At 48.4% G+C, this 16,128-nt stretch overlaps 1 protein-coding gene across 1 annotated transcript in view; it reads left to right on the top strand.

The window, feature by feature from the left end:
* PRKX (protein kinase cAMP-dependent X-linked catalytic subunit) overlaps positions 1-16,128 on the top strand; it is a gene marked incomplete at its 5' end in the record, with an annotated part of 75,197 nt that overhangs the window by 18,081 nt on the left and 40,988 nt on the right. The window contains one exon of the mRNA XM_080794985.1: positions 8,639-8,807. Coding sequence (XP_080651111.1) covers positions 8,639-8,807 — 169 coding nt within the window. The remainder of the gene's footprint in view (positions 1-8,638; positions 8,808-16,128) is intronic.

Raw genomic sequence — 16,128 nt, 5'->3', positions numbered from 1 at the left:
TCTGTGTTTTGAGTTAAGTCACAGAATTAGCCTTCTCCCCATAAAACAGAAGTCTGGTTATACTTGTGTGCAACAAGAATTTTATTTTATTTATTTTTTTTAAAGATGTATTTATTTGACCGAGAAGTCTGGTTACACTTGTGTGCAAAAAGAATTTTATTTTATTTATTTTTTTTAGAGATTTATTTGTTTGACCGAGAGAGTGAGCGAGAAAGAGAGCATAAGCAGGCAGAGCAGCAGAGGGAGAGGGAGAAGCAGGCTCCCCACTCATCAGGGAACCCGATGTGGGGCTCGATCCCAGGACCCTGGGAGCATGACCTGAGGTGAAGGCAGTCGCTTAACCCACTGAGCCACCCCGGCGCCCTCAGCAAGAATTTTAAAAAGTGGGTTTTTGAAGGAGGATTGCATGTGTTAGGTATTATTTCATATATTGTAGCTTATAACCTTTTCTGAGATTACCAGGAGGGGAAAATGCCAAAAAAAAAAAAAAAAGCAAAACAAAAAGAAAACAGGAGAGTTTTACCATGATAAATTCATGCATTGCGTTATAGTAGTGAACTCTTTTTTTTTTTTTTTAAGATTTTATCTATTTATTTGACAGACAGAGATTACAAGTAGGCAGAGAGGCAGACAGAGAGAGAGGAAAGGAAGCAGGCTCTCTGCTGGGCAGAGAGCCCGATGTGGGGCTCGATCCCGGGACCCTGAGATCATGACCCGAGCCAAAGGCAGAGGCTTTAACCCACTGAGCCACCCAGGCACCCCTATAGTAGTGAACTCTTAACACCGTGGATTTGAACTGGGAGGGGTCACTTACTCATGATTTTTATTTTATTTTACTTTAAAATTTTTTTAACAATAAATGCAGTACGGTTCTGTAAATGTATTTCCCCTAGCATTTTATTAATCACATTTTCTTTTCTGTAGCTGACTTTTGTAAAAATACAGTAAATAATGCATAGAATATACACACTGTGTGGGAGTCAGTTGTCCTGAGATAGGCTTCTGGTCAACAGTGGGCTATCAGTAGTTACGTTTTGGGGCAGTCAGAAGTTGCATGAGGATTGTTTGGCTGCGTAGGGGGTCGGCACAGCTAATCCCCGCGTTCCTTAAGGGTCTAGGTCACTCACCAGAGTCTGAGAGCCTTCCTGCTGGGTACCAGTCTTGCTGTGAGCAGCTGCTGAATGAAAGCTGTGTCATTTTCCACCAAGTCATGTACTGCTGGTTCATCTGGGACCACGGGGGGAGGAGGATGTATGATCCTCAGACAATCTTGGATCTGAAGCACGGTCCAGACCCTTCCGTAGTTTCTTGGGGGGTGCCACCTGGGAAGGGCTGTGGTCAGTACTACTCACTGTAGACCCCCTCTATCACCCTCCATACCTTAATGTACCACACCAAGCTGAAGGAGGAGGAAGGAATGTGTTCTCTGCAAATGCAGGGCAGGGCACAGTGGCTGGCCAAGCAATGGGGAGGGCGGGGGGGTGCTCTTTTCACTTCCGGGGACACCCCCTTTGAAGCGTGTTTCTCTGCGGTATGCATAGGGAGAGCGTGCACCCCAACATTTCCTTCCCATGTCTGCAACCGTGCTAGGAAGCTGTCCTGTAGATCTCCCATCCACCACTGGCCTGTTGGCCACCCCCCCATTTCAGGAGCACAGGGTCTCCTGCACCCTCCTTTCCTCCCCTGGAACGTGCCTGCCCTGTTTCCTTAGCATCTGGGATGCCCGTTGGATAGCGCACGGAGCGTCCTGACTGAGGAGACACTGCACGTTAGGAAACGATGCAGGGTGGGGGTGATGGTGAGCTACATGGGTCTTTAACTCAGGCATGGCTGTGCTGTCCTTCCTGGGGTCAGGAGCGACTCTCACTTCCCTAACTAGCAGTCGCAGCTGGTGTTTTTAAGTGCTGTCGTCCGCATGTTACTATTCTACTCACGCATGGCGTGCTGGGCGTAGGCTCTCCCAGGATGGGGGGCAGACACGGGCTCGGTCTTGTGCTGGTTTCTTGTTTTTTTTCTCTCTGTGCCTGAAGCTCTCAAGAGTAGTCTTGAGTGTCCCAACCTTGTGTGGCCTATTATTATGTGAAGCAAGAAGTTAAGTGTTAATACCAAGTGGGTTTTGATGAAGTTTTATTTTCTATTTGGGGAATATGCTTAAAAAGCAAATTCGTATCTGTCTATCTGTTTATAAGCTGGTGTCTTTCTATCCATCTGTCCGTCCACCCGTCTCTTACCTCCCTCATTTATGTTCTCTGTCATCTATCAATGTATGTATCAACCACCTGCTTATTTGTCTATATCTCTATTTATCTACTAGCTGTCTAATATTTTTGTCTCTCCATCCATCCATTATTGAGCTCATCTATCTTACTTATATCAACTGTCTGTCAATCAGCTGCGTATGATCTATGTGTCTGTCTGTGCTGATCTATGAGCTCCTATTATCTTCTCCTCCATGCTTCTGTCCCTCCATTATCTGTCTCATTTATCTTTTCAATGAGTCAATGTCTCTGTCCATCCATCCACCCACCCACCCATGTATTCATCTGTCTGTCCATCCATCCATCTGTCCATCCATCCATCCACCACCATCCATCCATCCATCCATCTAACCATCCATCATCCATCCATCTAACCATCCATCATCCATCCATCCATCCATCTAACCATCCATCATCCATCCATCCATCCATCTAATCATCCATCATCCATCCATCCATCTATCCCTCCATTTTCCATCGATCCATGAATCTATCCATCCATTCATCCGTCCATCCATCCATCCATTCACCCATCATCTATCACATGAGTGTGCATCTCTCCATCTTTAAGTCCTTTTGTGACTCTTCTTGCCCTGGGATCAGGGAACACGGTTTCTCTGTTACCCAGTCAGAGGCCATTCCGTGGCACAAAATAAAGCCCTATTGTCATAGCCAGATTAAATAAATAAATAAAGTGGCATTTAATTTTGGGTGTACCTTTAGGGAGGAGGTAGGAGTCCTGAATACAGACACATTCAAATCAAACCCAGTATCCATGTCTGTCTTTGTGTTTACTTTTTCATTTTTTTTTTTTTTTTAAGCAGGCACCACGCCCAGCGTGGAGCCCAGTGTAGGGCTTGAACTCATGACCCTGAGATCACGACCTGAGCCGAAATCAGGAGTCAGACGCTTAACTGACTCAACCACCCAGGCACCTCTGTCTTTGTCTTTGTTTAAATAGAAAGACCTTTGTAATTATTTGTGTACATGTGACTACTTTTATGTAATTGCGGCTGGTAGTGGTTCACTCTGACCTGTCTGGGCTGGCTGCCAGGGCTTCTTTAGTTGGGATCAACTACTACCTGTTCCTTATCCTTCGCTTGTTCTTTTCCACAGCGTGTAAACAGCGAGGCCGTGGATTAGGTATTTAAGCTGCCGTGCTGAGTTTGAACGCTCTTTTGGACCTGTGCTGTGTTGTGGTTCTTGTGTGTCTGTTTGATGATCAGCTCCTTGGGAACTGAGAGCATGTCCCGCTTGTAGTTAGTTGTACGTTTATAGTGCAAGACCTCATGGGGCACCCATCTGTGGGGAAACTGCTTGAAGGGAGGCCAGCGAGAGGCACGGTTCTGTCTCTGAGAGTGTGTGGTGTCAGTGGGGACAGGATTTCATTTCGTTCTCTTTTCTTCATGTTCACAGTTACCAGCAGTCAGTCAGGCTCAGGGCCACCGGCTAGGATGGACCCATCAATTAGTGGCTGTTGCTTAAAAACTTACAGGGACAGCGGGAAGAACATTAACGAGGAGTCTTTTATAGGAAACTACAGGAAATGCCTCTTTTCGCTGCTGTCAAAAAACAGTGAAGTCATTGAACTAAATTTAGCAGTAGACTAAATGTGTGGTGGAAAAAAAAAAAAGTAAAATAAAAGTTAAAAAAAAAAAATTAAAGTAACCTAAAAGGAACTATCCAGGAGGGAAAGATTCATAGCAGCTGACTCGGGATGCCGTCCCTCCTAATTTTTTTGTTTGTTTCTTTGTTTTTATGGTAGCAAAGGAAGGTACACTCAGATAAGAGAGAAGGCAGCAGGTGACCTGTTCCAGTCACCTCTGACAGTCACTGGACTTCCAGCTGATCAGACTGAACAGATGTTCTTGGAGCAAGAGACTTTACGGGTTCCTTTTGCAAAATATCCTGCATCTGTGGCCTTAGGTGATAGGGTTTCTTTCTTTCTTTCCTTTTTTTTAAAGATTCAATTTATTTATTTTTAGATAGTGTGCATGAGTGGGGAGAAGGGCAGAGGGAGACAGAGAGAATCCTAAGCAGACTGCTTGCTAAGCCCAGAGCCCGATGTGGGATGAGACCTCACCACCCTGAGATCGAGATGGGAGCTGAAACCAAAAGTTGGATGCTTAATGGACTGAGCCACCCTGGTGTCATGGAATAGGGCTTTTTGAAGATGATAACATAGGATACTCACCTAGGGTATAATGATCGAGATGATTTTTCTTAAAACTGTTTAAGGGAAATATGTGACTATTCATAATATAAGACTCGCAAGATGTTGTAAAATAATAGACGGGAGAGTCCCCATGTGCTCTCATCCCCAGAGATAATATCTTCCGTAATCAAAGAGCGTCCATGAAACTAGGGACTGGCTTCTCTTGATCCCGTTAACACCCCTCTGGACCTTACTTGGATTACAGTGGAGATACTGTTTTCTTTTTACAAATATATGGAGATGCTTTAAATGCTCTGCGGTGCATTTTCTGTGAAATTTGAGGTATTTAGGACCAAAGGTGTTTATGCCATACAGGAACATAGGACTGAGATGCCACCCTGGGTAGGACCTAACCTCCTCCTCTCTCCTGCTTCTCAGTCTATGTGGGTTCCTCTGACTTTGCCCACATTTGCGAAAGGACCTCTGTTGGTTTAGGCAAGAGATATTCTGCTGCTCCTTCCATTAAATGGATTCATCCATTGGCGTACCCATGAATTCATTCATCCGCACATTTATCCAACTAACATGTGCCCAGGGATTAATCACACAGGTATGGAAAACATGAGCCTACTGCCGCAAGTTACAGTCCAATCCCAACATGGACCGCCCCCCCCCCCCCCAAAAAATGGCGGTCTCTGGTACTTTGGAAGTTGCTGTGTTAACTGGAGCATTTTTATCATGGCTAAACTTACAATAACGTTTTCCCCATGATTCTCTAAGAGTGCTTCTCACACCCTGGGCATTTCTAGTTCTTTTTGGTTCTTCATAGTTCTAGTTGGTCCTCCTAGTGCCACAGGTAGTCTTGGTGACTTGATATCCCAGGTGGACTTCCATTCCTCAATATTACAGACGTGGTGCAGAGAATCTGCCTCAGAAGGTGGGCAACCCCATAGCATCTCTTTTCAGATGACATCAGCTGCATGTTTGCGGAAACTTCTTCAGATATAGGTTTTGCGTGTGTCTGACTTCGGAATAACAATAATGTGGGAGTGGAAATATCAGCTCTTCTCTCTTTCTCCCTGTCCTAGTCCCATAGTCTGGTCTGGGATCCTTTCCCCATGGGGTATGTTCTGTCATTCAGTCAATGGTTGATAGACGTCTGCATCTACTACCCCAGAGTAAGGAGTAGAAACAAATGCCAGTTGTGTTTAATGGAGATTATTTAAAAAACAAAAAACAAACAAACTATCTCACCCTAATTTTTTCTGGTGGGGGGGACAGTTAATGTTCTTGGTACAATATACGCATAACAAAATTCATGCATTTTAAGTGTCCTTGTTGATGACTTGTTGACAAATGCATAGAGTTGCGTAACCACCATCACATAGAACATTTACAAAGCTGACTTCATTTTACGCTGATGGAAAATTCATTTATTACCTCGACTGAGATGCCGTGTGGTGGGCTTTGCATGTGTTATTTTATTAAAGTCTGTTGGGCGTAAAGACTTTTTCTTTCTGATTTTGTTGAGATATTATCAGCAGCATCGTGTGAGTATAAGGTGTACAGCATAATAACTAGACAAATACGTATTTTGAAATGATTACCTCAATGTAGTTGACATCCATCTCCTCATGTAGTTAAAAAAAGTTATTTTTTTAGTTGTGAGGACTTGTAGGCTACTCTCTTAGCAGCTTTGACATATACCATATAGCAGTGGTAACTATGGTCATCAGGTTGTATGGTAACGTCCCAGGACTTAGTTATCTTACAACTGGAACTTTGTACCTTTTGACCATCTTCATCCAATCTCTCTACTCCAGTACCCCACCTCCAATAACCCCAAATCTGAACTCTTTTCTATGAGGTTTTTTTTTTTTTCCTTTTTAGAATCCACATATAAGTGAGATCATTCTCTCTTTGCCTTTGACTTATTCCATTCAGCATAATATCCTCAAGGTCCATCCATGTTATTGCAAATGGCAGGAACCTACCTTCCTTCCTTCCTTTCTTTCTTCCTTTCTTTCTTTCTTTCTTTTTTAATGGCTGATTGCTATTCCGTTGTGTATCTTACTGGGCAGAGGCAGATCCTGTGGCCATCCTTACCTGCAACAAAGCTAAAAAAATGGACTTTTCTACTTTCTGAAGGGAGTTATTGAGACCTGGGGGTATATTGGTGCGGCTCCCAACACCAAGTGGGGAAATCTCTGCCCATTTTCTTTCCACCATCTTCATGCCTTACAACCAACACCATTAATGTTGTCTTGTGTTCTGTGCATTTAAGCTGGCCGAGCTGAAAATTGTAGAGTGCTAGTTTCATCCACCTTGAACGAGACTCTTGTCCTGTGTGGTCTGGTCACCTGACTATGGCATTCAGGGACTCCCGCATCCCCCAGGGTAGCTCTGGCTGCCTGAGTATATTAGTAACCCATTTGGAGTTCTGTGTGCTTTCAGCTGACTCTGCTCAGACAGAGCTTGAAAGACGTTGCCTACAGCATCGTTATTTCCACATTGCCGTGGAAAAATCTGAGTCATGGTTGGTGTTGTCTTTCACGAAGGCACCGGAAACGTCTAGATGCAGGTCAGACACTAGGGCTGAAAATGCAAAATATGATCTAGTAAATGCAACCCAGTGGTGAAGGGCCTCCTTCCCCAGGGGTGGTGGACAAAGGTGATCAGGAGGAACGGTACGGGAGAGAGAAAGGAGGGGGAAGGCATCTGCCTTCTTTCTACCACAAGAATGTGACAACATGGCAGAACTTACAGGTTGCACTATGCTCTGTCCTGTCGGAGAGAGGGACCGTAGAAGCCCAAGGATTCATGTGTTTGCCCCAGTTCACAGATCACATAAAGGGGAAGCCTTTCAGCAGGTGCTGGTGTCCCCATTGTGTGCACCTAACCCAATGGAAACCTCAGTGTCTGCCTAAGGACCCCTAAGCTTTGCCGGTTCACCGTCTTTACAGCCTCCCTCTCATAGCCTGCCCCACCCCACCTCCCATTTGGGATTCGATTCCGTAGCATCTCACCCCACGCGACTGCCTTACCCTGTTTCAGTTCTGTGTTTGCTTCCCAGTGACCTTCCGATGAGCACACACCTCATCATTTGCTGCTGCTTACACAACACTTGCTTTCCTGGGTTTTCACCGCTCCCTCTCTGCTCCTCCTAAGGTAAAATATTCATGATCGGAAACTCTGCGTAAAAGCCAAGGTTACTCATCGTGGGCCCCGCCCCTCCCCACCACCAAGGAGGGGAGTAGATTTATTTCACAGCCCGGCCATTCTCATTTATAGAAAACGCTACAACAAAATGTTTTTGCTTGAGTGTGACTCCGTGCTCTTTCTCATGTTACCGTACAGAGGTCCAAACCCTGTGCAAGAAGAAAGGATGTCCGCTGCTGTGTGGTTGTGTTGGGAGGGAGGAGAGCATCCTTTGTCTTCCCCTATATCTTCCTGGTTCCTTTCTCCCTCTTAGTGAGGTTAATTGCCATTTTTCTAACCAGAGACCCCTCCTGTTCACGGTTTCCCATGCTTTCTTCCCCGGGAAGACCCCTTCCCGTGACACACGGTGATGGAAAACCCAGCCGACATGGATAAGCTCACTGGGCACCAGGGATCCCGATGCTCACACATACCGATTTCCATTTTTTTGCCCCGCTAATTTACCTTTGCTCTAGTCACAGAAAGAATTCTTTGGATCTTTGATCTCATGTTTGCATTAAGTGGTTCCCCGCCGGTATGACGGGTGGACACCATGCCCCACACTGAGGCTCAGAGGAACAGGACAACCTGACGGTGGAGAAAGAAGGTGCATTTGGGGTGGAAATGTCCCACCAGGGTACAAAAGATGGTTGATTTCCTTGCATAGTTGTATTTTAAAATTTCAGCCCAATCTCAGCCCTCTCTCCCTTTATATCCTACCTGAGTACCATTTGTTTCCATATCATACTGGTATCTATCCCATTTTCCAGTTCTGAGCAAATTCTAAAATAAAGACCAAGCGCTTTGAGCAGGCATTAGCGTGTGTTCCAGAGCCTTCTTCCTGAGCGTCACGTGCCTAATACCTTTGCCTTTATCTAGAAATCCCAAAGAGAAACGCCACAACACGTCTTTACCAAAAGCTTCTTGGAAATGCTCTTACCCGCCATATACCAGGGTTGGGAGCTGCAGAAGCTGATAGATTCTCTTAAGGTCCTGATGCAGCCTGGTGTGCTGTCTCCCCCTCCAGGCACCGGGACGTTTGGACGGGTGCAGCTGGTCAAGGACAAGACGGCCAAGCATTTCTTTGCTCTGAAGGTCATGAGCATCCCCGACGTCATCCGCCTAAAGCAGGAGCAACATGTACACAACGAGAAGTCGGTGCTGAAGGAAGTCAGCCACCCCTTCCTGGTCAAGCTGTGAGTCCCTCCCCACTGCCTTCTCTGGGTCCTCACCCTCTCTGAGATGCCGGGCCGGGGGGGTGGGTGTGTGGAGTGAGGTCACAGCTGGCCCTCTGGCTGGCCAGGTCCAGGGAGAAAGATCCTTTTGGGACCAGCGCCTCTCCCTGGGCCTTGCTCCCGTCCTGGGTGAGCAGTAGGAGTGTGGGTCATCCCACCAGACACTCCATTCCCCTTGTCCCGTTCTGGGTCACCGTCATCAGCTCAGCCTCATTCATGCGGGCCACTCCTTGGGTTTCTCGAGGACAACTACATCTCCATTTAGACGCACCACAGATGTGTCCAGTTGAGGGTGCCCCGCACTAAACAAATAAATCCCTGTCCTCCCACGCTGTTTCCTAATACAGGATAAGACCATTTGGCACCCAGGTGCCAGAGATGGGAGGCCCAGATAGGACTCTCTTTCCCCATCCACGGTGTGGGTGCCTTCCAACTGGGGTCCATGTCTCCCTTCCACCATCTTCTTCTTGTTCCTTCTCATTCCTACCCCATAGCCCCTGCCTGACCTGGGGCCCCCGTCTCTGCCCTGATGTTTGATACTGGCCTCTCACCTGGTATTGCCCTAGCATCCTTCCTTCCTTCCTTCCAAGGCATTCTTCATCTTCCAGCCATGGTGGTCCTCCCCAGAGACCTGTCTGATGACCTTCGTTGGTACCTACAGATCCACAGGGAATGGTGACCCTGGAATCTGACCCCAGCCACCTAGGGCTCATCGTGGACTGACCTCTGGGTTTACCTTCTGCTTACTGTCTCTTTCCCTCCACCCTGCTACCCGTGGTCCCATCTTGGAAAGCCACCTGCAGTAGAAGGGGGCAGGTGCCATCCTTGTGGTCGTTCTCTGTCTCTGGTGGTCCACCCCTCCCGTGCAATGCCTCCTTTCTGTGTGTCTCCCCACCAAGCATCCCTCTCACTGGACCAACTCCTGTCCTTCTTCTCTGATACACCTGTCCTCACACAGAGACAGCCCTTGGTCACAGCTCTGGAACGTCTCCTATGCACGCAGACTCCGGGAAGGACACCTGTAAATGCACAGCTCCCCCAGCCCCCCATCTTCCAAGCCCAAAGCGGTGTGTTGCCCAGAGTGTTGACTCTGTTGCATGTTTAATGAGGAGGAGAAACAAATAGGCTGAATTTGTTTGTTTGTTTGTTTTACTTTCCTTTTATGGAGCTGTGGGTGATCTTGTGCCGATAAAGAGGGGTCAGGTGCGTCTCAGGGTTTCAAGTCCTGGAAACAAAAATAACCAGTAATTCGGGGTCTCAGCATTGCTCACTCACCACGTGTGAATTCTCCCATTCAGTCCACGGTGGAACGGCCATTAGAAAAAACAAGCACGTTAGATCTACCTCTGGAATTAAGGAAAGCGTCTACTTAGGTCTCTTGGAGGAACTAAAGTTGTGGTTCTAGGGAGGATCATTAGCTCGCTAGGGTTTTAAATAAGTATCTTCTGCAGGAGATCTGGACTCCGTTTTGGTATTGCCAGATTGCCATCACATGTCTCGGGCTTCCTTCCCGAGGCAGGGAGTCTCAAGCCAACCCCTTTGTGGTGGAGAAGACACAACGACCATGTGTTGACACATGATGGACTCTGGATGGGTTTTGTGATTCGAAAACAGGTCAGGGTGCAGGTCACAGTCAAATGTTGTCTTCTTATATGTCAAGTTCAGTGAAGGGTGTGGCTGAGGTGTAGGAATGTCTTCACATTAAATCCACATGGAATTTGAGGAATAATTTGATAACCTTCTCAGAGGGGTTATCCTCACAGGTTTTGGCCAAATGTGGTAGGTCCTCATTTAAAAATCTGTCTACCAATCCCGATCAGTTTTTGGTTTCTCCCCCACAGTACTGAGATAGTGCACAAAACGAGGCACGTTGTCGTGTCTGCTGTCCTGAAATGCTCAGATTCTGGAGAAATTATTATCAACAACAGATCCTTTGAAGATATAAAGTGATATGAAGTGATACACATTTCCAGGTGACCGTTACCTAAAAATTATGGAAAATGAGTTTGTCCACTTGGGCTGCCATAACTCAATACCGTGGACTTGGGGGCTTAAACAACACACATTTATTTCCCATAGTCCTGGAGGCTGGGAGTCTGAGATCCGGGCGGGACTGAGGCTGGTTCCCCCTGACGGCTCTCTCCTGGGCGTGTATACCCTGTGTTCTCCCTGTGTCCCCACGTGGTTGTCCCTCTGTGTGTGTGTCTTTGTCATCTCCTCCTCCTATTCTTCTTCTTTTTAAGCTTTTATTTATTTCTTTGAGAGAGAGATAGCACAAGCAGGGGAAGTGGCATAGGGAGAGTCCTCTGGGATCATGGTGTACCCTACTGACTTCATTATACCTTAATCCCCTCTTTAAAGACCCCATATCCAAGTACAGTCCCATTCTGAGGTCCTGGAGTTAGGGCTTCAACATGTGAATTTGTGGGGAGGGCATATAATTCCTCTGTAACACCTACTTCGTGACTTGCCAAGAGTAGACCTCTCAGAGCACGTGGACCATATTACGATATTCTTCTAGAGCTGGCTTTTTTCTGTGCATTCTCCCTGGAGGGACCAGGTCTGTCTACACACTGGGTATAAGTTGAGCTAGTGAAATCAGGCTCTGGAAATTCTCTGAATGTAGCACGGAGAGCGTGCCGTGGATGGGATCCACGTTTCTGGATGGGAGCCACAGAGTGTCCAGGTCCACGTGATGAGGGACACGTACTAGTGGGGAAAAGACCATCCATGAAGAATGTATCTAGTCCCCCAGCTGCTCAGTTTGTCTTGTGAATGGAGGTCACTTCACCCAGCATCCTGGTTCCCAGACTGTCTGCAAATATGGAGCAGGGTTTGCTTGCATTTCTTGAGGCCGCGTGGAGTGCTGTTGATTCCGGGTATCAAGCTGGTTATTGGGGCTTTGAGTGACCTGGCAAGTCCGCTGGTGGCGTTGTCCGAACTCAGTATGGGAACCGCTCCTCTACTATTTTTGAAGAGATGTCAGGGGATTCGTTAAATGCACATTTGAGAACACGTTCTGTTTGGGGATAAAGTCGTTCCAAAGGCCAGCTCAGCCCATGGTGATAATTTCAGAAGAGCTGAGTAACTTATTTTCTGGGGTGCAAAATCCAGATTTCTGTGGGACAGAGGCTTGGGGTCTGCCCAAACACTGGCCTCCCGCATCTGCTCCTTGCCCTTTGGGAGCATAGAAATTGCTGGTGTCCTAGAGTCGTTTGACCCCAGAAGAGGGTTTTCTGACTTGGCACCATTGACATCGGGGAACCGGATCATTCTCTGTGGTGAGCTGCCGTGGGTAATGTAGGGGAGTTAACAGCCTGCCCGCACTCCTCCAACTCAGGCGAGTAGCATGCCAGGGAAGTCCTGCACACCGACATGTAGAGAGGAACCTTCCCCAGACCCTCCTCCTCCGTCTCTCCTGTGAGCATGTGTCCTGCTTGCCTGTCTCCTGCTAGAACCCAAAGCCACAGAGTTCGGATCTCACTGTCTGCACAGAAAAGTGTCAGCACATGGCAGGTGTTCCAACTCAAGGATGCCGAGTGCAGGGATGGGGAGGGAACACCCTGGGTACAGTACACACCACACTCCAGACAAGGAGCACAAAGAGGAGACTCCCGTCATTGTAGGGGTTGCTGGGTCTGAAATCCGTGGGATTGGCCAGATGATTTGAAACGCAGGTAAGACCTGATGTTTCCGTTTTGAATCTGAACTCTGCAGAGCCACCTGGGAAGCTGCTGACTCAGGCACAATTTTTATATCGCTGTCAGATCCAGAGGCAAAATTCCCTCTTCTCACATTTTTTGGTTCTTATTTATTTATTTATTTATTGACAGAGGGAGGAACAGAGCATAAGTTGGGGAGGGAGAAAGAGGGACATGATTAAGCAGACTCCCCACTGAAGAGGGAGTCTGACGTGGGGCTTGATCCTAGCACCCTGGGATCATGACCTGAGCCGAAGGCAGACACTCAAGCAACTGAGCTGTCCAGGCACCCACACTTTTTTCCTTTTAAAGCTGTCAGCTGATTAGATGAGGCCCACCCATCTTATGGAGAGTCATGTGCTTCTCGAAATGTCAGTTGACAGTACATGTTAATCACATCGGGAAAAAAAATGTCTACACAGCAACATCAAGATTCCCGTTAGATCACACGTCTGGGCACCAGGGCCTCTCGGAATGGATCCACTAAACTGGCCATCACAAGGGGCAAAAGCAAGAAAGCTTGAGCAGGAGAGCAGAGCCATTCCCTCATCGGGCATTTCAAGTGCCCACTGTAGCGGACGGGTCAGGGGCTGCTCACCCAGACTGGATAAGGAAATAGGACACATTACCTACAGCCACAGAGTCCAGATCTTGAACAACACATTGGCGAGAAACCCTGTTGCACACTCTGCCCATCTCTGGCCTCCAGGGACCATGTTCTCCTGGAAGTCCATGTGGATTCCGAAACCTTTACTTACACTTTCGCAGGACTGGGGAGTTTTTATCCTCCTCTCTCCTCCCAGAGGGCGATTCCTCCGTCTTCCCTCCCTGGGTGGTGTCTTTCAGGCCCCCTTTTGTGTACCTCTGGGTGACAAGGGCTTATTCTTGTCACTGCCTTGTCTTGGATGTATCGTGGTCAACTATGTTGATGTCACAATCTTTAGCAAACCCTCTGCACCATGGGTTGGTCTTTCCCCATTGACTTGGAGGGGCTGCAGGAGGTCCAGGGCAGGTCCACCTGCCCCAGGAACTAACTTGCAACCCCCACACCTCTGCCTGACCTCCTCCCGAGTCCTGCTGTGTGTCTGCTTCCAGTCCTTCCCCCATCTCAGCCCTCTCTTATTCCTCCTTTCTCCTAACCATGCCAGGTTGGTTTTTGTTTGTTTTTCCAAGATGAGGAAATAACCACGTGTCTCCTGGATGCTTGTGACTGATTGTTCCCATCGTTCTGAAGGACGTAGGATCGTGTTTCTTGACCAGCAGCTTGTTCCCCTTCAGCGTTTGCCTGTGTTCTTGCAAACTCTGGAGATGGACCTGGCTTTGCTTGCAAGCAGCTGTTCCCATGTGGTGACCACTCAGGGAAATGAGCACCTTAAACCTTTTGCTAAGGTGTCCGCCACCGCCCTGCCCACGGTGTGACCAGGTGATAGGCTTTCAAAGCAGAGCCCAGTGACTTTACCTTGGGTCTTGGTGGCTGGTGGCGGTGGCCCCTCTTTCTGAGATGTGGGACCACTATCGCTGGCCGCCGAGCAGCGACATTTGGCATGGGACCTCTTGGTGTGCTCTGGGTGTGCCGTGCGGCCTGCCATGGGGTGGAGTCAGTCAGGCTTCCTGTGCAGGTAGTGACAGTCGTGGATGGTGATCACACTTTACCAGGGCTATTCTGGAAGTCTGCTTGTTGTGGTGGTGGGCTCTCCGTCAGGATGGGAAGAACGATTCACATGCCTGCATGGCTCCGGCCACCTTTACCTCTTCTTACCATGGGTTCCAGCTCTTGGATGTCTCTTTGACGTGGGGCATCCTAGGCACTGTAGGACGCTGAGCAGCATCTCTGGTCTCCACCCTTAGATGCAAGGACCTCTGTCCTTTCCCATTTATGACCACCCACATAGCTCTGAGTAATTCCAGCGATCCCTTGGGGGGACAGAGCTGTGCCAGCTGAAAAAGCCAATGATGGAGACAGAGATGCACACAGTAAGTGGGCGTGCATGGGGTCCCACTCTCCCTTTCTAGACCCAGCCGCTGAGCCAAGAGTTCCATCACCGCATCCGTGGTGACCAGCCTGTGGACCCCATCACAGTCCCTAACCTGGTGCGCCTCATTGCATGCAAGCAGAGCCAGGCTAGGGCTGATGTTGCCTAAAGCAACGATCTCTCCGTGTCCACCAGCTTGGGTCTACCCTCCATGTCCCTTAGTCTGCAGTCAGGTAGTTGGCAAAGCTGTTCCTTCGTTGCCCTTGTAGTCACAGGGGAAAGATGACCATGTTCTGACTCTCTCTGCACTTTTGTCCATTTGAAGCTTAAAAATGCTGACAATGTGTCTTTGAGTTTTGGAGGTGCTGGGAGTGGCTGGAATGGGAGCATCTGTGCCAGTGAGCAGTGGGGAGAAGCGGATGGGAAACAGGGCAGTCTGCATGCCCAGGGGGTGCAGGTGGAAATGTGTCAGCCCGGGTGCGTTTGCTGGTCTCCCTTTGCACTCGCCAGGGGCGGGGATTCCTGGAAGCATGAGGAGGAGGACACACTGTCCCCAGCTGGCCCAGTAATAGACTGGGGATGGCGTATGCCCAGCAGGATGGCTGAGAGGTGAAGTGGAGCCTGTTTACAGAGGGGCAAGAGGTAGCTATCTTCGGAGAGAGCTGTGCACAGCCACCAGCTAGGAGCCATCAGAACCACTGGTGGTAGACAGGGGACCCTTGGGGTCGGGAACCAGAGGACACCCTGGAATGGGGGCTGGAGCCAACAAGGGCACCTTGGGGCAGATCTGGTTGCCATGGAGACAGGCCAGAAAGTAGAAGAAAGTTTCCAGAGCCTCAGGTTGCACAAAGAGGTGAGCAAGAACAGATAGGGTGACGTCCAGGGGAGGTGTCTCCTTCTCTCGTTTAAGGGCAGAAGTCCTCTGCAGCGTCACAAGCCATTACGATAGACCTTTTAAATGAACGAGGCTTGACTTTTGGGTCGGTTAACACCTTCAGGTAGGAGCCCTGCCACAGACTTTGCACATAGAACACAGTGGTCCGTGTTAACAGCGGAAGGTGCCGTTCTGAGCTGAGGTCAGGAACAGGCAGGGGCCCCAGAGTCAGAACGTCCTGTGTGTTCCTTGTCACTGTGAACTACAGCCCGTTTTTTTGCTCTTCATAGGTTCACATCTACTCTTGAATACACTTAAAAATTTTAATTTCTCATTGCAGTAAAATGCACCTAAACATGGCCATTTGACCTATCTTTAAGTGCACAGCTCAGTGGCATTGAGCACAATCTTGCTGTGGTATCCCCACTGTCGTCTTCAGAACTTTCCATCTTTCCAAACTAAAGCTCTGTCCCCGTGAAGCAGAAACACCCTGGCCCTGTCTCCGCCCTTGGCCCCACCATCTCTCTGTCTCTATGGACGGGACTCCAGTAGGGACGCCATATACATGGAATCAGCAAGGATGTGTCCTTCCGTGTCTGGCTCATGTCACTCGGCACTGTGTCCTCAAGGTCCATCCATGTCGTAGCAGGTGCAAAAAACATCCTTTTCAAGGCTGAGTCATATTCCATTCTATTCCTGGACCACATGCTGTTTATCCACCCATCCCTCCAACC

The sequence above is a fragment of the Martes martes genome (genome assembly GCF_963455335.1).
Source record: "Martes martes genome assembly, chromosome: X".
NCBI classification, from domain to species: domain Eukaryota; kingdom Metazoa; phylum Chordata; class Mammalia; order Carnivora; family Mustelidae; genus Martes; species Martes martes.
Note: the sequence above shows the minus strand (reverse complement) of the source record. Positions and strands in the feature narration are given on the sequence as shown.